The 26,803-nt window shown below is 34.3% G+C and overlaps 1 protein-coding gene across 3 annotated transcripts; it reads right to left on the reverse strand.

Annotated features, from left to right (window-relative positions):
- Positions 1 to 1,281: 1,281 nt before the first annotated feature.
- On the reverse strand, positions 1,282 to 26,513 carry LOC117115782 (nuclear receptor subfamily 1 group D member 1-like). Of its 3 annotated transcripts, none has more exons than XM_033259713.1 (7): positions 26,468 to 26,513; positions 18,812 to 18,943; positions 18,311 to 18,455; positions 14,537 to 14,718; positions 6,462 to 6,686; positions 5,797 to 6,049; positions 1,282 to 5,300 (listed from the first exon to the last, which is right to left on the reverse strand). In XM_033259713.1, exons 1-7 carry the CDS (start codon positions 26,474 to 26,476, stop codon positions 5,053 to 5,055), a joined length of 1,194 nt encoding a protein of 397 aa, XP_033115604.1. In that variant the 5' UTR covers positions 26,477 to 26,513; the 3' UTR covers positions 1,282 to 5,052. The 3 variants fall into 3 exon arrangements, with proteins under 3 accessions (XP_033115604.1, XP_033115620.1, XP_033115613.1); XM_033259729.1 differs by lacking the exon at positions 26,468 to 26,513 and adding an exon at positions 26,010 to 26,073; XM_033259722.1 differs by lacking the exon at positions 26,468 to 26,513 and adding an exon at positions 25,465 to 25,572.
- Between the last annotated feature and the right edge of the window lie 290 nt (positions 26,514 to 26,803).

The raw sequence follows: 26,803 nt of genomic DNA on the forward strand, positions 1-26,803 counted from the left end.
CGTTCATTTAAACATTTGGATTCAGATAGCTTTTTGTTACTATACAAGTCAGTTATTCGTCCATCATTGGAATATTGTAATATTCTTTGGGTTCCTAAATTTCTTAAAGATTAAGATAGAAATTACAGCAAAAATCTGCTCGATTTATTCCGGAGTTGAGAATGAGAATAGGTTAACTAAAAACTAAACCTTCCAACTCTCATCTGTTATTAAACCAGGTTTAAAAATTTTTTTTTAATGGTTTTGGTAAGTTGGGAGTTAGTACGTTCTTTAAATCGTCGTCAGCTGCATTTACTAGGGACATTCACTAAACCCCCTTTCTCTTGGCGTTTATCGATTCATGGAATCGTTTTTATGAGGGGGAAACCTTGAATTTTGAAGAACTTAAAAGTCATCAAAAAACACCTCAGAAGTTGGGAAAGCTTTTTTTCCGGCATAAGAATCAAAATTTTCCCGGGGAAAAGCCCACAGACCACCTTTCTCTTTGGGATTTATCGATTCATGGGGAAAAGAATACGTATGCAACTACTCCAATTTTTCATGCATGTATACACACATAAATAGGCCTATTTATTTATTTATTTAAAATGAGAAAGTTTACCTGACCGTTTTCAAGAGGGGGAACCTTGAATTTTGAAGTCATCAGGCCTAAACATCAGAAGTCGGGAAAGCTCATTTCCCGCCATTCTGAAATCAAAATTTTCACGGTTGAGGACCCCTTCCGTTTTGGTTTTTTTTTTTTTAAACATTCCCCCCCCCCCATCATTTCTGTTCACTATAAGACAATATAAATATGTACAGTATGTTATGATGGAGCTGGTTGTCTATGGAGATATGCTATATGCTACAGGACCTACTGAAATGTCGAAGGTCAGAAATGTCATTTCCGATCTCTTTGGAAAAAAACAAGTTGCATAGTAGTATACAGCAAGTTCTGAACAAATTGAAGTGAATGGTTATGGAGATAGGTCAGAAATGTTATTTTCCGTCACTTTTGGACAAAATGTTGCATTAGTCCAAATAGAAATATGTATGTTCCGAACAATATGCCAAGATATATGGATCCGGTCTTTTAGTAGATTCAAAATGGCTGCCACAGCAGACGTCAGAATTTTTTTTTTAAATCTACAGTTTCATGCTTTGGTAATAAAATGCACAACTGGGTCCTTTAGCTGTTCTGCTATTTTCATTTCATCACTAAAATATAATTCCAAACTTTATCAAAAATATGTCTCAGATATGTAAACTAAATATATTGAAAAAAACAAAAATACACTAAACATATTAGCATCAGGCATAACATTTTTAATGTTACAAAAATACACTAAATATATCAACACTCGGCATACAAAAATATACTAAACATTAAATTCTCATAAAATGCCAGGGAGGTATATAGTAAGAAATTTGCATATAATAATAAACATCACTTTGAAAAAAAAAATCTTGCGGACCTAAATTGCAACAATTTCGTAAGTTACAAATATAGAAACAGATACAAGATAATTTATGCTGAGTTGAATAATAAAAGGGAGATTGTATGAGTTAAAATTCCAGTCTACAGCAAAGAATTGTGATTGAGGTATTTGATTACTTTTTCCTTTATTATTGGTCTTTGATTAGATTTATAGATTATTGTTACTATTGGTTTTATTTTGAATTGAATTATGGGTTTATTCAATGTCCAATCACAAATCAATCAATATCAGTTACCAATAAAAAATCAAAATATGAGGCTTACCATGCCCAACATTAGTAACCAAAAAATGAAAATTTACTTTTTAATATGCTTCTCCACATTGTAAGATTTAAAATGAAGGGTCATTTACTGGATGTTAATCTGATGCTATAGTTCATTTCAGCCGCGCCCCTATCATTCTGGAATGATGTGGACACGAAACAACCATAAGCACCTCTTTACCGCAGATAGGTAGTCACATGTGATCACAAATAAATCAATATGTCAGTATTGGTAAATAGTCAAGCATATCTCAAATCAATATTATTGATCACAGATGGAGCAATATCAATCAATATTGGTAAATAGTCAAGCATATATCAATTCAATATTACTGATCATAAATGAAAAAAATATCAGTACATTTAGGTCAGGCATATCTGAAATCAATATTGATCATACGTCAATGAATACCAGTTAATATTGACCAATATCCAACATCTCATAATGACCACAAACGAACAAATATTTACGTCAATACAAGTAAATAGTCAAGCATATTTTAAACCAATGATCACAGAACAATGAATGTCAGTTAACATCAACCAACAGCCAATACCGTCATATCAATGTCAATCAATAGCAAAGGCCAACAAGAACATGAACATTATCATTACATAAAATATTAGTAAGCATAAATTTAAATATGAATGACATGTGTGCACATACTATTTTATAGTATTGCATACAAATAACTATTCAACCACATTCTCTGAAAATTAAATATGAGTAAAGTATAATTTATCTACAACATACACATTAGAATACACTTAGAATACACATAAACACAGTTTCTTTAAATACTTTTTAGACTGTTTCTAATTTTTTATAAATGAAAAACCATGAAAATATAATAAATACAAACACCATCAAACTGGTTTAATGACATTCTCAGACAAACAAAATGTTCTAAATTCTACATACAGTACCAGCATACCTATCTAATAATGTTAATTTAGCACAAGCACACCATCACGTTAACCACAATAACAATATGACCTACCTAATCTTATCAAAGCTGGTTTAAAAGTGTGTGACATTATCAACCTCTAAAAATATAATTCACCTTAAGTATAGTTAAATATATATGTATCTTAATTCTTATACCATTTGTAGTTTTAATGAGTTAGAGCACTAGTTGTGTAGTTTGGATACTTTCTTTTCTATCCTAGTGACAGGATTTTTCCTTACAAAATCAACTCCATTCTCTAAGCCTCATGATGAGACAGTTTAAATTCCACAATATTTCTCTTTTTTTGAGGATTCATCTCAAAAAAGGCTAAAAGGCACTCAAGGTTAATTGGAGAAATAAATTGTATTTATTTTTTATTTAAAGAATACATCAAATGATCATAGTGAATTCCACAGTGAAATACAGCATGAAAAATCTTTGTGTATAATACATTTGTGAAAGTTCACTACTGAAAAATACCAAATTTGGGTGATTCTAGGAAAAAATACAAATGACAAATCTCAGATATACCGAGCTGCTGCAGTTTAGGGCCGCCTTTAAGCAAAATGCCATCAACACGTTTGAGTGTTCTATTACAAATAAGCGTTTTTCAATGTTATATTAATATACATAATATACCATAGTATCTAGTAGAAGTAGATTATGTGTAAAGTATTTGAGGGTTTCCTAGACTTACCTCATACATACACAGACATTATTATCCACTGTTGAAAGTTGGGTATACAGTGCATCCTCCAATTTCAGACTCCTACAATTCCAGACCCCTACAATTCCGAGACTATTTTAATTCGAGACCACTTTTTTGAACCAAACAACAATCTTTAATATTTCAACACAAAGCTAACCCTCTAATTGGAGACAAAACCTCAAGACCACCCCAAATTTCCGGTCTCAAAGGTGGTCTCGAATTGGAGGGTGAACTATAATTACAAAACGTGAAAATTGTATTCTAAAGCAGCAACCAATTTCGAAAATGGTGAATATTTACTCATTTATTTATATTATGATGAAACATAGAATTAGGCGAACAATATAGATTTGAATAATTGTATTTACTAAAAAATGAAGGGTTCTGAAAGGCCGTCTAGGTTCATTCCTTAGACTATCACAAGGTACACGATAACCAGGACAGACTGAGGGGACTACCACAAGGTAGGCTTACGCCATTATCAGGACAGACTAAGTGGACTATCACAAGGTACGGCATAAACAGGACAGATTGAGGACTATCGCAAGGTATGCCATAACTAGGACAGACTGAGGGACTACTGCAAGTTACCAGGAAGCACTGGGGGGGGGGGGACTGAATATGTTGTCCTCCCCACACCCCATTTGAAAAATTCTGACCAGGACAGACAACTATTTCAAGGTACGCCATTACCAGGACAGACCGAGGGGATCATACATTCTACTTACTGTCATCAGCTTACTTCATTGCAATGAATTTGAAATCTAAAATGTTACACAAAGTAAATGTTTTTGGAATGTCGATTAAGATCTAGCCAACAAGGACTCATGGACATCCCTAGAAGCACATCATCATTCAATTAACCAAATCTGTCAATTTCCACCTCTGTAATATTGCTCTTATTAGAAAATATCTGTCCACATAACTATACAATTATACATGCCTTCATAACATCTCACTTAGACTACTAGTGTTTCTCTCGTTTTGGCCTTCCCAAAAATTCCATTAACCATCTTCAACTATTACAAAATACTGCTGCAGGAACCATAACTTTCACAAATACTCACACATCACAACCATCATACATAATCTTGATTGGCACAAAATCTATAACTGGATAAATTACAAGATTCTCCTCCTGACTTTCAAAGCTCAAACTTTGCACAACTATCCTACCTTCTTTACTTCCTTCTCAAATATATCCCTTCTCGTTAACTTTGATCCTCTCACCATGCCTTTTATCTATTCCACAAACCAACTTTAAAACTATCGGCAACAGATCTTTCGCTTTTGCAGCTACAGTACTACTCTACTCTCTGAAGCTCTCTCTGTGGTATTAGAAATAAGTTTTTCCTGTTGCACAAGAATTTAAAGAATATTATTTTGCCTATCCAATTGTGGTCAAAAAGCACAATTTGTACCACCTTAAACCTAAAAATCAATTTCCGAAAATTGGGCTTTGACCCATTAACGTTCAACAGAAACTTCACTCCCAAATCCTTACTTTTTGGTTTTGACCAGATACAACTTGTTGCCACTCCCCCCCCCCCCCCCCACCTCCTTCAGTGTCTTATTTGGAGCCATCGATCAAAGTGTCCCATAGATTCACCATATACCCATCTCACTTCTCAAAAATCACACTTTAAAGTTTCTTTAACAGTCATAGTCAAGTATCTCCTCCATTAATGCTGGTATCTCAATGTCTGACCATTCCAAGCGGAATCTCTTTGTGCTCCGATTAAACAGCACAGAGAGTGTCCTGACATTCGTGACCTGCATGAGGACCTTTGCAAACAGCTGCCGGTTCTTCCAGTCACGTCGAGTTACTTCTCGCATTAAGCAATCCAAGTATTTGCACTGTAGCTGTTCAACCTTCTCAACACTGCACAGACCATTTCGATCTGAAGAAGACAACAATTGTTAATAAAATTAACTATACATTCTTACTCTTACAAGCAGCTTGTATGGAAGCTTCAAGCTATCTTCTGAGTTTCCATAAAAAATTATTTTGGAAACATGTAATAAAGCTGTGAAAACATTAAAGATAATTTACGGTACAAATATTTTAACATTGCTATATTTTTCTTTCCATAATATCTGTATACAGGTATATCATTGTGCTGTTTTAAAATTTCATACACATTAGATTTTATCAAATATGAATTGTAGGTTGATCAGTAAGGGTTCTGGTTTCCCTAGTCATTTTGTGTATTCAGAGGCATAGGCTGGTATCGGCATGGGGGGAGGGGTGTAAAAATTGAGAATGCAGAACTAAATCAATGAAAACTTAATGGTCATATTTTGTATCTTAACCCACTTAGTGGAACAAATTTGCCACCATGTGGGCGGGGGTTTGAGGTGTCACCCTCCCCAGCCTACGCCCATGGTATTACGAACCTGGACTCAGCAACACAACAGCAGTCAGCAGAGCAATCTCACTGTTGATCAGTTTCAATTTATTGAAACAGCTGACAAAGATGTGCACATGCTCCCAAAATGAATCATTGTAACCAAGGTAGGAAAGCTGTGAGCGGGAAAATATCTGCTGAGATCCAAATGACATGTTGTCATCATCCACATACAGCTTACCGCTTACACGCATCGTCCAGATCTCAAAGAAACCGCCCTTCAGCAGCGTCATCTGGTCTTCCTAAAATTCAAACGGAAAGCAGCTCAATGATTTTAGATCGGTATCACTGGGAGCAGTTTTGTTTCAGTGTTTCAACCTCAAGACTGGTGGTTTGAACATTTCGCTGTGCATTTCGCTTGTGTCCTTGGACAAGGCGCTTTATCTATTGTATGTCTTTCTCCGCCCTGGTTGAAATATTCTGGGGAGGATAAAAAGGCTGCAGAGAAAGGGACAGGCCACCCTACCACACAATGGGCCAACAACTCATTCTGCAATGTTCAATAATGAATATGGGACTACCTTATCACTAGGGAGAGGAATTGTGATTTGAAGCGATTTTACTACCATTCTTTTTTTTAACTTTCATTGCTTGTTCATTGCATTTGTTGCCTTTTTAATTTTTATATAAATAATTCAAATGGAATTTACTTACCTGACACAATGAACAAAACCCTGGTAAGTTCTTGCTAAACTGGACAATATTAATGACAGAGGGCGCTAGAACATCTGACAGAAATGTTTTAACTGAGCAGGTCTGGCCGTAGAAATGGCACAGGGTTCTGCTTTCCAAATGCTCTTCCTCATTATTTGAGAAGAAGCCAAAGTCCATCTCAAAACTATTAACTGTTGTGTTATAAGTAGATTGCATCAACTTGTACTGTTTATAGAAGGTAGATAGAAAAAATACTGAAACTGTTATGCAAAAAATTGTGTTCATTTGCAAAATGATAAAATGAATATAAAATGAAATATTTAAAAAATAAAATACAGTACAAGAAAATCGTCTTCAGTTGCAGAAAATAAATGAAAATTAAAAAGCAATTAATTACAACTCACCAATGATTATTAAACCATATTAAAAACTAAACAGCACAAAACAGCATTTATCAAGAAAATGTTATTGACAAGACAACTTTTACATCTGAACATTGAATTAAAAAATGGGTATAATTTACTGCCATGTAAATATCTAATTAGATATACATGTGCCTATATCCCTGATGCTTGAAAATACTGTAAAATGTTTTCATGCACACTATAATGAAGGTATAACAACATAACAGCATAAAAGGCATTATGTGTGTGGTTATGTAAATTTTAGCAATGTTGACACAAATAATGGTATAAATGAGAAATAATTTCAGCCTTTGTAAAAAACTTACCAAAGTAGACCAAGAGGAAGGGCCAAGTTCCATGACGTGAAAGCGAGGTGACGCAGCGAAATTAAGGATACACTTAAGCTTTGGAGTGGTCTGAAACCTTTCAAAGCCAAGTTCTCCATGGATTAGACATAATGCTCTAGTAAATTACCTTGACTTCTGGCAGGATGTTCTGTTGGTCCTGTGCACATACTGGCTATTGCACACGAAAAAAGAACTTGGTACATTATGAGGATTAAGATAGAATTATCTCCCGGTGTACTGAGAAATTCGCTGTCATGTCCGTACTGTAATGTTTAGTCTTTGAAACAAGTTGTACGCATCCTGAAAATTCTTCAATGTACATATTGTACATAAAAGTAAAATTTTGTATACAGGCCTATTAACGCAGCTGTCATTAAGATCTGATTTATGATTTAAATATAAATTAATTTATTACTTGTAGGCATACAAAATCATAATAGACCAGACCTATCCTTTTTTTGACTCTCAGGTTCATTCTTTCAATAGTAATTTAAATATATATAACCGACAAAAATAATGCTTGATAAATGGCTCTAATATTTTTTAAAATGTTCAAAATGTTCTGTATTGTGCTGAGTGTTCAGTGTTCTCTGTGTATGGATCATTATGGTTAACATCAACATCATCACCATGGAGATGTTTTCACAGTGTTTGTCTTACCACAGAGGAAAGTAAGCTTACATTCCTCCACGGTCTTATGCACATTGCTTTTATTTCAATCTGTCTTGTAGCACTGTTCTTGATGAGCAATGGTGTCGAATCGATGCACATGTTTTTGCTGCATGATGTATATTCAAGGTTGCGAAGGCTTGGAAGAACAGAATTTATACAGGGTACCAATGCAATTGTACAAAACATGAAAGCATCAGTAATGCAACTGAAGCGGAATTAGCCCTGCGTGCTTGCACATTTTCACTTTTTCTGTCTGGTTTTGTCAATCAATCTCATTACCAGATAGGCTAATTAATGACTTCAAACATAATCTGAAACCATCCAACAATTTTAACAAGAGGCACTACCAAAATGGAACAAAAAAGCAGCGGATGATGTAACTTGATGTAACAAAATGAGAGACTGATATAGGTATCACCAATCAAAAGCAAATGCGAGGACCAGATGACCTACACTTTTACAGGCTTCACAGGCCTGGCAAAGCTTATCATTAAACCTAAGTGCTTCCTCCCACTCCAGGGGTGGCGCCAAGGGGGGGGGGGGAGGCAGGCAGGTAACAGCATCTTTTAACGTGCACACAGGCCATATTACACACAGGACCAATGGATTAAACGTCTCTTCCGAAAGACTTTGCATTTCAGCCTGCCCTCTGAAACATGTGGCGAGCAACGATTGATTTGAAATAGAGACCCAAAATCTGCAAAAAATTTCGAGTTTAGCCGATTGAGCTATTTTGTACTTGAGCATTTTTTTCTTTCTTGAAGCATGATAGAGTAAATCAAGAAAGGGGTTTGTCAAGACACAATACAACATGTACCAGATTGATATGTCGATTGCATCCAAAGAAGGGCAGTATTTAAGCAATATGATGTGAATCGTCTATACATCTGTCTCTTATACACATCTAGATGTGTATAAGAGACAGTGTATATTCAAGGTTGAGAAGGCTTGGAAGAACAGAATTTATACAGGGTACCAATGCAATTGTACAAAACATGAAAGCATCAGTAATGCAACTGAAGCGGAATTAGCCCTGCGTGCTTGCACATTTTCACTTTTTCTGTCTGGTTTTGTCAATCAATCTCATTACCAGATAGGCTAATTAATGACTTCAAACATAATCTGAAACCATCCAACAATTTTAACAAGAGGCACTACCAAAATGGAACAAAAAAGCAGCGGATGATGTAACTTGATGTAACAAAATGAGAGACTGATATTCAATACACAAGAGGACAAGCGTCTCAGGGGCGGATCCAGAGATGTCCAAAAGGGGGGCCGAAAGGGGGGGCCGAAATTTGGGCCGATCGAGACAACAATGACCCAGGGGGTCCGGGGGCATGCCCCCGCGAAATTTTTGTGTTCTAGACTCCCGAAAATAACATTTGAGGCGTTGTGGGCTATCATTTTTTTCTTTTTCTTTCTTTTTTTCTTTTTTTTTCTTTTTTTACCTCCCAAAAGGGGGGGCCGGGGCCGGCCCCCTAAACCCTAAATCCGCCCCTGCGTCTAGTAGTTTCTTTCCAATAGCGAGAATAGGTCCAAAGTGGAACAGCTTCTTTTGTTTGCATTTGGAATTCTTCAGTGTGAACATTGAGGATAACCCATGAAAGTCTGAAAAGGTATTTCAAAGACGGGATCTTCTGCTGGTAAAAGGGAACTACACCAAACAATGCAACAGCAAGAGCAATGCACACAGGCCATATAACACACAAGACCAATGGATTAAACGTCTCTTCCGAAAGACTTTGCATTTCAGCCTGCCCTCTGAAACATGTGGCGAGCAACGATTGATTTGAAATAGAGACCCAAAATCTGCAAAAAATTTCGAGTTTAGCCGATTGAGCTATTTTGTACTTGAGCATTTTTTTCTTTCTTGAAGCATGATAGAGTAAATCAAGAAAGGGGTTTGTCAAGACACAATACAACATGTACCAGATTGATATGTCGATTGCATCCAAAGAAGGGCAGTATTTAAGCAATATGATGTGAATCGTCTATACATACATACATAGGAGTTATGTTTTGCCCTACCTGACGTGTTATCGTACCGAATACTCGGAACGTACCCAATTTCTTGCGAAAAAAATGTTTGCGTGTGTTATTGAAATAGCATATTTGCAGTGCACGCTGCTTCTTGGGGATCGAATTCCAGACTAGTCACTAAGCACAAGCCCGTTAGTATAGTGGTTATGGCGCCAGGCTAGTAATCTGGAGGTCGTGGGTTCGATTCCCACCAAAACAATTTTTTTCCCAAAAGTATTTGGGGATGTACTGCATATTCGGTACAATAACACGTCAGGTAGGGCAAAACATCACTCCTATGATATTTTCCTGATGCAAACTCACATAAACATACACACAAAAATACACGCTGTTTATTTATATAGCGCCACTACATCAAGATTGTAGCACTGAAGGAAAAAAACGAACAGTCCAAGTAAGCATCTGTGCTGTATAGGTGCTGTACTTACTATTGGCAATCCCTATCCTATCAAACTAAAACAAACAAAGCTAAGAGCCAAATGCGTCTTTCCAAAATATGAAAAAAAAAACATAGCAGACACACTAGTCAGTGTAGCAACGATAAAATCAAACTGTGTTGTGGACCTTTCCTGTCATCCGACTCTATTTCTACCCCTCCTGTTTTAGTATATACACTTTTGGCGTCATTAGGACGTTGGCTTTACCCATAGAAGTTACCACTACTACTACTACCGCTGTAGTGTATTCCCCATCACTGTATAAATAAAACACTGCTTGCATTGCAAGAGATCTTATTATTACTGATCACAGATGAAAGACAAGAGAACCTTTAATATAATTCCCCAAAGGGCTCTTACTATCACTATTTATAACTGATCAAGGAGGAAACTTAAAAATTACAAGCTAAATCTAAGGACTAGGGAATATAATTGGCCATCCCAGGCAAAACAACAAACTGACATTTTTGTTATTTTGAGATAATATAATTTGGGAGTATATTAAACATGTCTGAATTACTTGTGAAAATTTTAGGTCTCAATAATAAGCCGTTTGGGAGATAGCACCACCTATCTTTAAGCACTAAACTTAAAATCTAGCGATTTTCCGTGGCAAAACAACGTATCTACGAGGAAGATATGTTTAATATCTTTTCATGAGCTGATAGGGTTTGGCAAGGCAAAATCAAATGGTTATTGGTGTTTTTATATCAATAAAACAGCAACGTACAAGCTAGGTAATGCATATGATTACCAAAAAAGTGATAAATTCCAAAAATATGTCTTACTTGCAATAATACCAAGCCTGACATCTTTCCGAGGCAAAACAACATATCTGTAATTATCGCTAATAACTTTGCAATAAAAAAAAACTGTAAAATTTTACATATAATCAAAATGTCAATAGATACACAATCCTGAAAAATTTCAAAAGGGTACGACAATTTATTGCAAAGTTGGGAACAACAGTGAAAATTTCAAGTTACGTTGTTTTGCCACGAAACGGCCGTAATACTCCATTATAAAAAAAAAATTATTGCCCAATGTTTCAAATTAGATTATATCGACAAACTTTGTCAGAATTTCAATTATATTTTGTTCATCACATTTGTACTTACCTTTAGAAACAGTTTGGAAGTACGACGTAGCTAAATTCCCATTGTTTCGACTGCTGCTTCGCATCTGCGCGTACAGACCATGATACGTTCTAAATGCTCAGACACTAGACATATGAAAACTGATGGCGACTCAGAATTATTTTAACCGAATTGCATTAATTATTCAAAATTATTGTCAAAATATGGGAAAACAAATGAAATGGTAGTATGCTGTCTCTTATACACATCTAGATGTGTATAAGAGACAGGTTTTACAGATTGTAGATCAGAAAATAAGCTAAAGAAAAAAAAATTGGTTTAAACAATAAAGTTTGAGCTTCAAAAATATACTGTACGTGTTAAGCTAAAAAAAGTATAAACTTAACTATTTGGATTGCTTACTTTGTATACTTAAGGCAAGATATTTAGCTTTCACTTAGAAATAAAAAAGGTATGAATCACACCAAGGATAACCCACTACTGTATGTCCAAAGACTAAGTTGCTTCCAGCGGGTTCCTTCCGGTGGTGATTGGGCAGTACACCTAGGGAGACAATCCTCTACTCTCTTCCGAAGAGTGCACATGGGCCATAAATGCACAAGGGCCATAATGCACATGAGACCAACGGCTTAAACGTGTGCTATCGTAACTTGCATTTCAGCCCTCCGCGTGAAACACAAGGAGAGCAGCGATATCTGCAGTTCAGTGCACACTCAGTGACTACCACCAGTTTAGCCGACTGAGCTAAGCTACTCTTACAAGCGATTAGATGTTCTTTTAGTCTATATTCACATGGATTCTATATTCTTAGCATATACCCTTAAAGCTTGGGCATAAATATTGGTCGAAGGGCCAAAGCAAATTTTTTATTTAACACTGAGGGCCATACCCAACTTTTCCAAAAAAACTTTTGAATTTTATACTGCTTTATGCTCAGTTTAATACGTGCATTACTTTCATGCAGATGATGGTGTCGAGTCGTAAAAAATACTTAGCCGTAGTGGGCAGCAATAAAATTATCATTGGGCTCCACTTTTCCCACCTGTGTCTTTAAAAAATTACCATCCAGGAGCAGATCCAGGATTTCAAAGAGGGGGGTTCAGAAAGTTCCAAAAATACCCAAAAAAGAAAGGGGGGGTCAATGGGTCCTCCCCCGGGCAAATTTTGATTCCTAGATGGCCGGAAATAAGCTTTCCCGACTTCTGAGTTGTCTTTTAATAACCCTTTAAGTTCTTCAAAATTCAAGGTTCCCTCTCTTGAAAAAGGTCAGGTAATTTTATCTCATTCTTAGGCCTATACATAGAGAAAAAAAAGAAGACATATGCAATGTATAAATATTCCAACAATATTGAGTAGTTGGATACGTAGTCTTTCCTTCATGGATCGATAGGCCTAAGGAATGCACTTTCGTACATACCGGTAATTATTATGACATTGAACCAAAAACAGTGTTTCTTAAATTTATTGATTTATTTTATTTTTTTTGCTAAGCATAGTTCGTCTGATCTGCCAACTGATGCATAGGTAGGTTAGCATGCCTTTTGCAAGCCAGGACCCATTAGTATTTTGTTACGTTTCTTCACAGAGGGGGGTTTGTCCGAACCCCTTTAACCCCCTGCCCCCTGGATCCGCCACTGCCATCTCCATCTCAAACGATGAACAGCTAATTTGAAAGGATCAGTTAAGTTGTGAATGTTACTTTTTTGCAGATGATGGTGTTGGGTTGTACACCATACATAGACTAACAGTGGCATTAAAATTTCCATTGGTCTGCACTTTTCCCACATGTGCCTCAAACATATTACCATCCCAAAAGATGAATAGCTAATTTGAAAGTATCAATTAAGTTGTTAATTTTAAATTCACTAATACAGAAATAAGTAATCAACGCATCAACTAATTGAATTTTGTTTTCTCATTCATTCAATTTTACTTGAAAGGTTAAACACTTAAATAAATGGTTCAAGCTGACTGTCACATTGTTCAATTCAGCTAGACAAAAACTGACTGATCCTCAATATACACCTAGTAATGCAGCTGACACTATTTGGTCCCCCTAAATTTTTCTAAAATTATGAATAAAAATAAATGGAGAAAAACAAACAATTATATTCAAATTCAATAATAATAAAATGCCATTTTTGGCCATGTAGAGGTGCTGTAATCATAAATTTTCTTGGTGTAGACCTTCCATCTGTGAAAATCCCTCCCTGGGCCCCCTTTCAAAGTTCTGGACCCGCCCACTGCTGTTTTCATTTACCAGTTCATGAGTAAGCTTCTACATGTGGGCATTCTCCTCACTCAACCAATGTTTTCAAATTGAAAATGTACCAAAAACGGCATGATCTATTTACTCAGATATACAAAACACAATTCTGCACTGAATTTCTTAGGCTTACATGGTTTAGATCGTTATAACTATGATATGCAATGATATTTAAATATATATTTAAATAACTTGTTAATAATGCTGTTTTGATCTGTACCATCTTGCTATTTGTTGTGCTGGACTGTAAATGCTGAAGCTGAATGTTTCTGTATGTTCTTATACTTAAATCATAAAGCAAAAGAACAGACTTAAATAAATAAAATAAATAAAAAGGCAAGCTAGAAACTTAAATATACAAAGCAAGTAATCCAAATATTCAATTTTGTTCAAGTTTTTATCTCAACACAGAAACTACTATAATAACAATAATAATAATAACAATAATAATAATAATAATAATATTATAATGATGATGACGATGGTGAAGATGATAATTAAAAATCAATAAATTAAATATGAGCAACACACCATTCAACTAGAGTGAATCTTAGTCTTGTTTTAGGCGATATATTTTGCTGTGTAAACAGCTATAGGCCTCAATTTAGGGATTTTTTTTTTAGCTAACTGAATTTTTATCTGTGTCTCATAAATTAATTATTGAGAGTTATCAAAATTATAAAGTGATTCGATGAGGCTAATCAAGACTGTGCAATGTACTAGAATATAAAAACATCTTATTGGGTTAAACATTCTTATTGATATCAATATTATAATAATAAGAGAACAAACCTGCAATTGGAACTTACATGGGCAGCTGTATCATTTCTGAAACAAGTATTGTCATGGGCTGAGACTACGATCTGTATAAGTTGAAACTGCGCTTTATCTTTTAGGTTGCGTTCTTCAACCAGCGCTGGAGTACTTAAGCTTTCGATTTCTTTCAAGTTCTTCTGTTTCTGTTTCTTGGAGTATCGTCCAACACGAACAGCTGCAGATAATAAATTACAAGCGATTTTGGATTGCAAGAATGTAAGCGAATAAAGCAACAGTTGTATCGTATTATCAGTCGGAGAGCCGCATTGGAGATTTGGACAGTTATTGCAACATTTTTAACACGGCGTGACGTCATTGATTCTAGACGCCCTCACACGGCAGAAAGGCTTTTAACTTTTGCGCGTTTTCATTAGCATAAAATGTATGCTATTTCATAGCTGTTGAATAAACATTGGAAAAGCAGAAGGTACCCAAATATGGTAAAATCAGTTCCTTATATAGCAAAGAATCCTTACGTCATTGAATTTTCTGATTATTTTTTGTACGAGTTGTGCGTTCCAACGTTTTTGCCCAGGTTGTGTGACAGCCGTCGAATCGATACAATTTTGACAGCTATTTGTTTACAAATTTCTGATTAGTAGCATTTGCATCCTATACAGCGATTTTCTACATACATACCATAAGTCGAAAAAGTGTTTTTCGGCTTATAAAAATCGGTCTTGTACCCTATTTCAGTTTTCCACGACAAACATAATTTAAAAAGATCATAATTCACATGTTCAGCTATGCACGGTGGTGCTTGATGCACTGCCGCAGGCTGTGTGGCTGTGGTGAGTGGTTAGTATAGTGGCCTGATACTAGGCCGTGAGTGCATCATTTGATGGAAACTACAGTATTGTATACTCACAGCCCTTGTCGGAGAAGGCAAACTAGGAAAACCAGGCTTATATATGCTTTGGTAATAAAAAATATGTTTAAAAGTGGCTGTATGGAAGAAATATTTCTGCATTAAAAAAGCAACAGGGAATTATTATTATTGTAATATTATGTATATAATAAGTTTAAAAAAAAAGGCCAGGTTATTTATTATGTAAATAGATAGAGTATAGTTACAAATATTAATTCAATATCATGATACAAATATTGGCCAGTTACTTTTGTCTAATTTGATTTTTTTTCTAATGATATTTCTATTTTTCAGGAGTCACAATTGGCTGGAAATACATTTCTACTTCTATACTCAGCCCACCATGGAGATGTGATTACACCGTAGTATATTATTGATGTGTTTTGTAGTTGAATGGTACATGTATACTGAAAGTGGTGCATAATTAAAATAGGCCTATCTATGGTCATGGTAACAATGTTACTATTTTAAAATGTAAATATTAATTTACTGCTACTATAATGAAGAAATGCAGTATTTATTTTTGAGCAAATAAAATATTATAATTTCTAAGTAAACAGATCACATATACTGTAATTATAACCAACACTATATAACTTGCCAGTAATGTGACAGTACACTTTTTTTTATAAGAGCAAGTAAAATTTTTCCCTGGCTCAGCCTACTTGGGTGGTTTTTTTTTTTTTTACCTAAGCCCACCCCTTTTTTGCTGGTAAATTAATAGTTAAGGAAAAATATATAGAAAGTCATTACATTGGAATCAAATTTATATAAAAAATATTTTTTTCTTGTACCAGTAAACATATTTGCAAGAACTCCTGAGCTTTTCAAGCGAAAAAAGTAGAAAAAATGATCGTTTGATAAATATGTTGATTTTTAAAAAAATCAGAATTTTCCCAAAAGTGATGAGGGAGTGGGTGCTAAACTAATATTTTTTTATGGGGTCTTACATATTTCATGACACCATACAACCTTCATCATGCCTAGGCCTACACCAGGCCCACGTACGCAGCACGCTAGACAATGCCTGGAAGGCTTGAACTGAGAAGTAGGCCTAGCCTAGACATCGACCTGCAACAGTCGCGGTGTCGCATCCTCCTCCTACCTAGCCTGTTTTCGAGTACCGACTCTTCAGTGGTGGGGTACATCATGGTTTGATTAGTAGCAGTTGCATACCAAATGCCGTATATAGTAGATGTTTACATTATTGGGTAGTTTAATATATTATTCAATGGTAGACTTTAAATTTGTGTTTGTACCTTGTGTAGAAAATGTGAAATTTAATGAGTTTTGGCCTTCCATTTTGTAAAAAAATCGTATGTTGAATTGAAGCCTAAAATATCGATATTTTTCGATACCAAAAAATATTGAACCGAAATTTTAGTTTTAATCATCATTTAAACTTGTAGTTTAGTTTTTTTAATAACATTTAGTGCCAAAATAACCACATTTTCAACACATAAAAAAATGATGCGTGACCAATGCAGCTCTCCAACTGTTATCAACCAACATAATCACATGACCTTTACCATCTTGATCTTCAATAGATCATAAGATCATTATGTCCATCAGCATAATTAAATAATCTATATACCCTGTATCATCCATATCAATAAATTGCTTACCTTTCTCTGGCCATCAACATAATCATATAACCTTTACCATTGGGATCATGTGTAAATACAATCATATGATTTATATCATCCTGATCATCAATTAAATGAGCTATAGGTCTACAATGTTCTTTATCTCCCTGATCACTAAAATAACATGATCTCTACTTGTCCTCATCAATAAAATCACAGGACTGTTATCATCCTAATCATTATAATCAAACAATCACTATCATCCTCTTCATTAATATAATTACAAGATTTATATCATCTCCTCATTAATATAATCACATAATCTACTGTATATCATCTTCCTCATTAATATAATCACATGATTTATATCATCCTCGCTCCTATGGTTCTGGTGGTGGAACAAGTCTTCTCGGATAAGGACTATAAACCGTAGGCATAGTGTACACAAATGCTCATGTGCACTTTAAAGAACCCAGTACATCCTTTGAGATGAGTAGGGGGTTACCCCGGTGTACTGGTTCACCCGGCCCCTGTCGTGGACTGTTTTATGTGAACTGGGCCTCTGGGAGAACAGTAATTTTTTGTTACTGAAGAGGAAACCCAGTATAAAGAACAAATAAATAAATAAATAAATAAATGATTTATATCATCCTCCTCATTAATATAATCACATGATTTATATCATCCTCCTCATTAATATAATTACATGATCTATATCACCCTCCTCATTAATATAATCACATGATTTATATCATACTCCTCATTAATATAATTACTGTACATAATCTATATTATCCCCGTCATTAATATAATCACATGAAGTATATCATCTCCTATACAATCACATAATCTATATGATCTTCAAATATAATCACATGATTTATATCATCTTCCTCATTAATATAATCACATGATCTATATCACCCTTATTAATATAATCACATGATTTATATCATCCTCCTCATAAATATAATCAGATGATCTATATCATCCTCTATAATCACATGATCTATATCATCCTCTATAATCACATGAGTTATATCATCTTCCTCACTAATAATCACATGATCTATATCATCTAATTTAAAACACAATCACATGAAATATGACAATCTTGTTTATGACAATATTAATTATAATCTTTATTATCCTGGTTTTTAGCAAATATCACATAATCATTACCCCAAACACTAGTCATGATATTCGCCAGCCTCAAGACTAAAGTATTCTATTAGTAGGCTGGTACTAATTACAAAGTAGGCCTACAGAATCATGTGTTTTATTGTTCACAAGTGATCAATATTTTGACTTACAATGTATTGACATCCCAACGGCTTGACATTTTTGGTATCGGCAATATGCACACCGCCCTCTTGTGGACCTCTCAATGACACAAACTCCGTCCTTTTGACATTGTGTAATTAGAGTTTTATTAGCAATACATCGTCTAAAAAACCCCTATTATAGTAGATGTGATTAAAAAAGAACAAATGATAAATTATTTTATATAAGTATGTAATATGTAAAAAAAAAATTTGTATGGTGGTTCTCATCGGAAATTAAGATAACTTATTACCAAATCAATGTTTATTAAATCTTTTTAGAGTTTCTACATTTTATCCAGGAAAATTTGGTAATCTATTCTATCATTAATAAAACGTCCACTTTTTTATCTTTGTAATTAATATAACTTTAATACTTTTTTTTTTTTAATCTGACTTATTTGTCTACTGTAGTTCGATAGATGAGACTTCTTATGCCTTAAGTAACCAAGGAAAAAAGTAATTAGAAAAATCATTGGTGAACCCACTTACTTTGCATCCTTCACAAGAGGTAATCCCATAGTGTATTCCCGAGGCATTATCGCCACAAACACGACACGAAGTTAATGATGGTTTTGAGTGCAAATACACTTTTGTACCAGAACTAACATTGTTTTCAGACATCTACAAATAAATTTAAAATGAGTACAATTAGCTGAGCAAACATTAAATCTATCATGTAAACATACTGTAAAACCTTGAATAGAAGCCCAACGGGCTTAATCTCGAGAAGAAATCTATCTCGAATTGAAGCCCCCTCTTTAGTTTGCAAAAGTAGCCAATCTTCTCCATAAATTTACAGCATTCATTTAAGTTAAAAAGAAGCCTCCTCTTTACTTTGCAAAAGTAGCCTCGAAAAGTAGCCCATATAAAAAAACCCTTGGCTTCAATTCCAGGTTTTAATACGGTATCACATTTCTTTTTGTTAGACTTACCGGTTCTAATTAAGTACTAATTACAGTAAGCAATTTTATGTTTTGTTATTCAGACACTTCATGGTGACACCAACATTTTCACATTCTTTCTCTAATTTTTATTTTTTAACTTGAGTCCCAATAACTTACTGTATTAATAATGCTATATAATTTCATGAAAGCGCCTACCAAACAAAAGCTGCATACTCGCTACACATGACGGTCGTTGGCTAACCCGATTCTATGAAGAACGCAATGCGACAACGCGTGTGCAACAGATCGTTTGTAATGACATTCCCTTCAGACTGCCACCACCAATCAGCAGACACCGTCGTATTGTCTTGCGCTCACACGGAATGGAGTTAGATTTGTTGTGCGACCTCTGGAGACATCGGGATTTTTGGAAGCATTTGAATTAAATATTCATAACTTTGCTAAATACTCAACCAATTTCCATAAAATAAACACCGTTTTTTTATGCAGGATTGTAAAATACCAAAAATTCAATTCAGCCAGAACCAGTTACAAATATGGAATACTTCATATGAAAAAGAACGTGCAGGATATTGAACCATGAAGTGATCATTTGATTAACATTTATCTGTTCTTAATAGATACAGACTGCTGAAAGACAATTTAAAAGCTGACAGATTTTACTGTCTCAGTTCCACAACATCGTAAATAACATTTTTGACATGGCTGGAAATTTCAAGAAGGCCCAACTAAATTAAATATTATAAACCAATCATAAATACTTATTATTTATTTCCATAAATTTATTAGATTAGATGCTGCTACCACTAGAGTGCCTGAGAGTCAGCTGGCTGGTATCTGCTGATGTTGTCAGACTCTGGACAAATAAACTGTTTATTTCAAAGGTCAGCCTAGGGTAGTTTTAAGTTCTATTATAGACTACATAAAATAAAAAACTTTTAATAATAATTGTAAATACTACACAAACTGGTATGGTACTCATGGGGGAAAAGAGCTACTGGGCTGAAGCCCTCAATTTTGAAGTTGGCCCTTAAGAAGATGAAGAAGAATACGATATCATCATCATGAAGAAGAACATAGGCAAAAACAATAGCCTCCCAGAACTTCGTTCCTTTGGAGAGGCTAATTAAATTATAGTAATATAACATGCTAATGAATTGTTGGATATTCCACTCTGAAGGGTTCACTCGTAATCGACTACTCAAATACAAGGGGACCCAAAAACTTGTTATGCCACTGACTACATATGATGACGACAATGTTAATGAGGCTACAAAACAAAAAATACTGTACTACACATTTCACTTTGAATACATGCTATGCTACAAATACTAACTACATAATGACAATAAAACTGTGTACAAATTTGCACTTTATTAAAATAAAAAGTACATCAAGTCCTTGACTAAATCCCTTGCGTTGCTCTATAATACCAAATTTAACCAGCACTTTTAAAACTTTTCTTGCCTCGATGGAATGCAAACTTCTGAAACCAAACAATATACTCTAACCACTTCAATCTTCAATCCTATATTTAACCCATGGTCACCATTCCTTTTAGTTCATAAATATTCTAATTACTTGGTACTGTATTTCTCCCCTTAAAGGAGGAACAATATCTTTTAGTCATCACGGTTTCTGACGCGCACAAACTTAACCCAGCATCCTGTAATCTCTTATCCATTAAATGTACATTATTAATGATTTAAGGTTATGTTGCATAATGTATCTGTTTTGTCTCTCTAATGTTGATACTGTACTTTTGATGCATTAATACACAAAGCACTTTATTGCTTGGCCCTGGATGATAATAGCGCAAATACTGTCATACATCATGGGAGAGAAATTGAGAACAATTTCTGAGTTCGTGTGTGAACCCTTTTCTGTTTGGAAATGTTGATACTCAACAAATTATAGGCAAGTTGGATGCTGTTTAAGACGATAGCGCCGAATCGTACAGCTACAATATCGGCAATGTTTTGAACAGCATGCTCACTCTTATAATTTTGTTCTATTTTTATACAGTAGTGCTCTGAAATCCTTTACCATCAACTGCGTTTGACACGCGATTAAAACGCGATGAAAATTCGAGGGCAATATTCAGTGAGGCCCTATATTTAATGATATTAATATGTCTTTTTCTCAAGCCTGGTCCAATAATAATTTGTAGTTCTAACAAAATCTGTAATGTAACAAGTTAAACTGTACAGTATTACTTATTTATATAATTTTGTTGGTTTGGCTTATAAATTAATACTCAATAACAAAACTATATGTTGAATATTTATAATATTATTATAATTATTGGGGTGTGATGATAACGATAATAACGATAATTATGATGATAATATAATAGTTTTTTTTTATTCCAATACTGCTTACCGATTTACAAAGTTGAAGACCGAATGTCAAAACCTGCCGTCAACAACTGTAATGATTTAATGGTCGCTTTGTGCAAACTTAACTCACATTATCCGTCCTTAGTGGACAACCTGCCAAGCTTCTGACCTACTAAACGGTTTTTGGAGTGCGCCAGAAACCTTGTAAAAATGAAAGGTATCCTCATTTTGGCGGTCAATTGAATCTTAAACAGCATACATTTTTAAATAAAATGCATAATGCAGGTACTAACAATATTTTAATACAGTAATACTTTGGTTAAAAAGGATGATGATAACTGACTACTTTGATGTTTAAAGTGTACGATAGGCTTACTACGATCAAACTATATATAATTTTGTTTTATCTTAATTTTAAGATTCACCAGATTTTGTAATAATTGGGAAAATAGATAAATTGTTGAAATAAAAAAGACCTAACAACAACAATATATGCAATAATTGATGATTATAATAATAATAATAATAATAATAATAATGATAATAATAATAATAATAATAATAAAATAATATAATAATAATGATAATAATAAGTTAATCAACAGCAATAATGATGATGATAATAAAAATAATAGGCCTAATAATAATAATAATAATAATAAGCTAATCAACAAAATAATGGTGATGATAATAATGAATAACAATTATAATAGCAATTAAAGGGTAATGATAATAATAACAATAATTAAATAAAACAGAACCAACAGTTGACATAATAAATAGAATATAGCATTGATGATAATAAAGTCAGTACAAGAACAGGGTTTTTTCCGCTATCTCCATCGACCGATTTACAACAGTCGTAGGCCGAATGTCAAGACCTGCCATTAACAACCGTAATGATTAATGGTCGCTTTTGTGAACAACCCACACATTATCAGACCTACCAAACGGTTTTCGGCGTGTGCCAAGAGACCTTGTAAAAATGAAAGGTGTTCTAATTTTGGCAATCACTTGACGCTACAGCATTTTTCTAAATAAATTATATAATATGCCTATTTTTTTTTTAGTCAATATTCTTCTATCTGGTTTTAAGAAATGACAATAAAATTGAATAACTTGATGTTATCACTTTTTATGATGCTAGTTTCTTTCAGCATATTTTCATAAAAAAACTGTACCTAATTTTATTCAAATAGTACACTTGTTTTATTTTGTATTTATATTTTTTATTACACTATTATTATAATATTTTCGTATTCTGTTAATGGACCTGTATTTTTATTTCTGAAGTGAAGGATATTTTCACTTTTATGCATTGGTATGTGTAATTTGTACGAATTAAGTGTTGTGTTTATGCATTATGCTCGAATCCCTTTTAGAAGTGGTGGCTCCGAAAAGAGCCGTTTGGTTTGAAAATTGGAATACAGCCTAATAGCCAGATGCTCGCCCTTCTCTTTCAATCACTACTGGTATCACCTTGTCTACAGTAAATGCCATATGTTAACGGAATCATAACTCAGGCGTTACTGGTTCCCTCCACCAAGCTAAAATGCCGTCTACCAGTTTTTGTTGGAGCCTGGGTTTCACATGTCTTCTAAGATGGTGTTTAAGTTAATGCCAAACATTCTCAATCCGTTTTAGATCCGGGGATTCGGGTGGTGTTTTCCACCAGTTGATGTTGTTTTCCATCATGTAGTTAGTTGCTAATTGACTGGTATGTTTCGGTTCGTTGTCCTGTTGAAATCTGTGCGAATCTGGAAATACACAGCGCACAAATGGGAGTAGTGTGCCTTTAAGAATTTCCTCTACGTAAAAGTTTGCATCCATGTTTCTGCCGAAAATGCAAAAACGCGTCACACCCCTTAGTTTAATAAAATAATACATTCGCGAAGATATAGTGATAACTGTCCTTTCATTTTGAAGTTCTCGATTGTACTGAACAAGATTTACAGTAATTTGGGGTGCAATGGTAGAATATTGTAACAACTGACTAACACTCTAAATAAATCGACTTAGTGATTGATATGTTTCCTTAATCATGAATGACTGCGAAATTACTTTCATGCCCATGGCGGCCATAACAAACGTGTAGTGCAAATACCACAGCAAACAAAATACTCCATTCACAAACGTTTTTTACCGCGCGCCGTAACAAACTCTTGATAAATATAAAATGTTAAAATATTCCATTTAACGGATTTGATTGCTTCTTACAGATGTTGTACGTACCGCTTGGTGCCTTATTTAATAACAAACAATGATAGCCATATCAAACAAATTTCACTTTAGAAATAATTACTATGATACCAGAACTAAACCAATATTAACACTAGTTACCAAAACCAAAAACTGACTATAAAAAAAAAGCTTATCATATAGAGGTGCAAAGATTTGGAATGAACTAAATGACGATCTAAAAAATTGCAAAAACATTTCCTTATTTAAAAAACATATTATGGCAATTTTGTAAAGAATTTGTATTTTTTTTTAATGAAACTATTATTGTATTTTCTCTGCTAGTGTAAACTCTCTATTTTATCAAATTCAGCCATTCACAAATTATCAAACAATACATTGTTTATTCCAGTAAGCAACAGCAGTCTTTCTGCACATACAAATAAACAACATGCTTTTGCTACGTAGGTTCGCTTTGCGTAGCCTTGCTTAGATTGTTTATATCAGGCTACGAAGCCTGCGCGCAGGTTAGATTGTTTATATCAGGCTACGATGTATCTACGAAGCCTGCGCGCAGGTAAAAGTGCAATATTTCACGACTGTACTGTAGTTTAAGTAGGCCGACAGTATATCATCATAACTACAGTATGTTGATACCTGACCTTTTATTTGAACTTTGTAACGCTTTAAAAACAGATCATGGTAGTTCGCACAGTTAATAAAAAGACGTTTTACATCATGCCCTAATGCCTGACTGGGTATCGAATCTCGTTTTCTTGCTAAAGGTTATCGTATTACCAATCAATGATAGCTCATTAACCGCGAGTTGCTCGAGTTTCAATCGCGGTTCGCTCGCGTGTAGATGGTAAAGGATTTCAGAGCACTACTGTATGTAGTACTAGTACATTACAACGGTAAATTTTTACTTTTAAATTGTACTTTATGTTAATATTTATTGTTTATTCACTTTTACAATTTTAATCATTTATTTTAGGCAATATTTTACATTATTACTATACCGTATGAGATGAGACTTAAAGTAGGATATTTCCACCCGAAAAAACTGGGGGTCGTCTTATACACAAAAAATATACAATTTTTTTTACTTTAAAATCATGTTCGTCTTACAGTATGTGTAGATTGTCTGCAACATGCAAATTCATTACTAAAATGAAGCTCATTAATGATGGGAAATACGATTTTGATAAACATTTAAAAGAAAGCTCATAAAATGATATTACTGTACTTGGAAAATTAGAGATTGCCTTATACGCTTTAGGCTTTTATACTGTTTTGTCATTGATTTGTCTATTAAGGTGGGCAATTTAATATCAGCCATGTTGAGAGGGCTACCCACCAATGATTTTTTTTATCACTAAGTTTTTTTAAAAATATCAAGTGAAGTCAAGGGAATAGCTACACAGCTTAAGAATTATTTGCTTGATCAAAATCAATATCTGTCCGCCTAAATCCCCTTCCTGGTTCCTTCTCTGACTTGTCAAGGATAATACAGTAAAGTTATGATCTTTAACTAGTCCAACATGTCTAGTACGTGAACAATGTGTTTTTTTTTTTCACCCACAAACATTCAAAACGACCTACAGCTGAAGGAATGCTCTTTCATTAAACTGCTAGCTGTACAAAAATTCCATTAATCCATCTCAAAAGAACACTTGCAAATGGCTATGATATCCAGATGGACAGAATCTACTATAATTACCATTCTATTTTATCATTATTTCTTGTTGGACTGATAGCCTTCCTCTTATCTTGTCATTCAACCAGAATGATGATGCGCATACTTCATTTTTATTTCTTTAATTAATTCTGAAGTATAGAATCATTCAAGGATAAAAAAAAAACACACAAAAGTACAAAAAACAAAGTACAAAATTATTTTCACTGTGATAGATTAAATTATGGTCTAGAGGCAGACCTTGGAATTCAAAACCAAGGGAGCCCAATGTGAACTTTTCAGGTGAAAGGTCTAGGCCATCTCAGCACCACCAATGTTGGGAATGATGTCCAAAATATTATGGTTATGGTACCTCTAACTGGCCGGAAACGGCACTCTCAGGCTTGAGTATTATTACAAACCATTATTATGATACAGTTTGCAGGTAGGTTTAGATTCATTAAACATACAGAAAATTTGCAGATAGGCCTATAGTCATTGGCTTACTGTATCTTCTTTATAGCATTATTTTATTCAGTTACAGTATCTATTAAATAGGCATTCCAACAAATAATCATAAATTTCCTTACCTCAGTCCCAACAATGGTGGTACTCAGGTGTAGACCCTCCCTCCAATGAAAATGTAAAAGTCCATCCCTGGGCTGGGCGCTGGGATCCCCTTCCTATTTCGAACTTCTGAATCCGCCACTGATTCCAAGTTATTTAATAACAAATCCATCGAAAGAGGATTGAAACCTAAGTCTGCCTATTCAAAACTTCAGTATAGACCTAGGGCCTAGTTTTAGTATCGAAAGCCAAGATAACCAAGTGGTACCATACAAACACTGGACAAGAAGAAGTTTGCTTCCCAGTGCTTCAACAACCAGCCTCAGTAGTGACTACAAATACTACTACTACTAGGCCTGAGGCCTTCTCTTTATAACTTAAAACTCGTAAAATCAAAATGACAGCTGGCTTTCAATCGGTTGTACAATAAAATGACTCAAACCTAATAACTCCTTAAAGACGTATAGAATTCTTAACTTACCTTTATCATTTAAAAAGATAACTAGGCCTATGCGTATTATTAATAATTATTAATAAACGGCTTCGGTCTGTCGCAGTTCAGTGACAGCAGTAATGAACTTCGGAGACATCCACGCTACCACATGGAACTCTTGCTTTGCATCATCATTACGTAATCAGCCTTCACACGACATGAGCAGGATTTACATTAGTTTAAAGGATAAATTAAACTACTTAACTAACATTAATAATACTTTATTAAACATCGTACATTTATTATGTTACTTTTATGTAAAAACTATGTTTGTAAGTTTAAGTTACTTATATTCTTTAAAATTACAATTGGAACGTTGTTTGT

This window comes from Anneissia japonica, unplaced genomic scaffold (assembly GCF_011630105.1).
Source record: "Anneissia japonica isolate Jap-2015-1 unplaced genomic scaffold, ASM1163010v1 scaffold199_len4679917_cov187, whole genome shotgun sequence".
In the NCBI taxonomy this organism is placed as follows: domain Eukaryota; kingdom Metazoa; phylum Echinodermata; class Crinoidea; order Comatulida; family Comatulidae; genus Anneissia; species Anneissia japonica.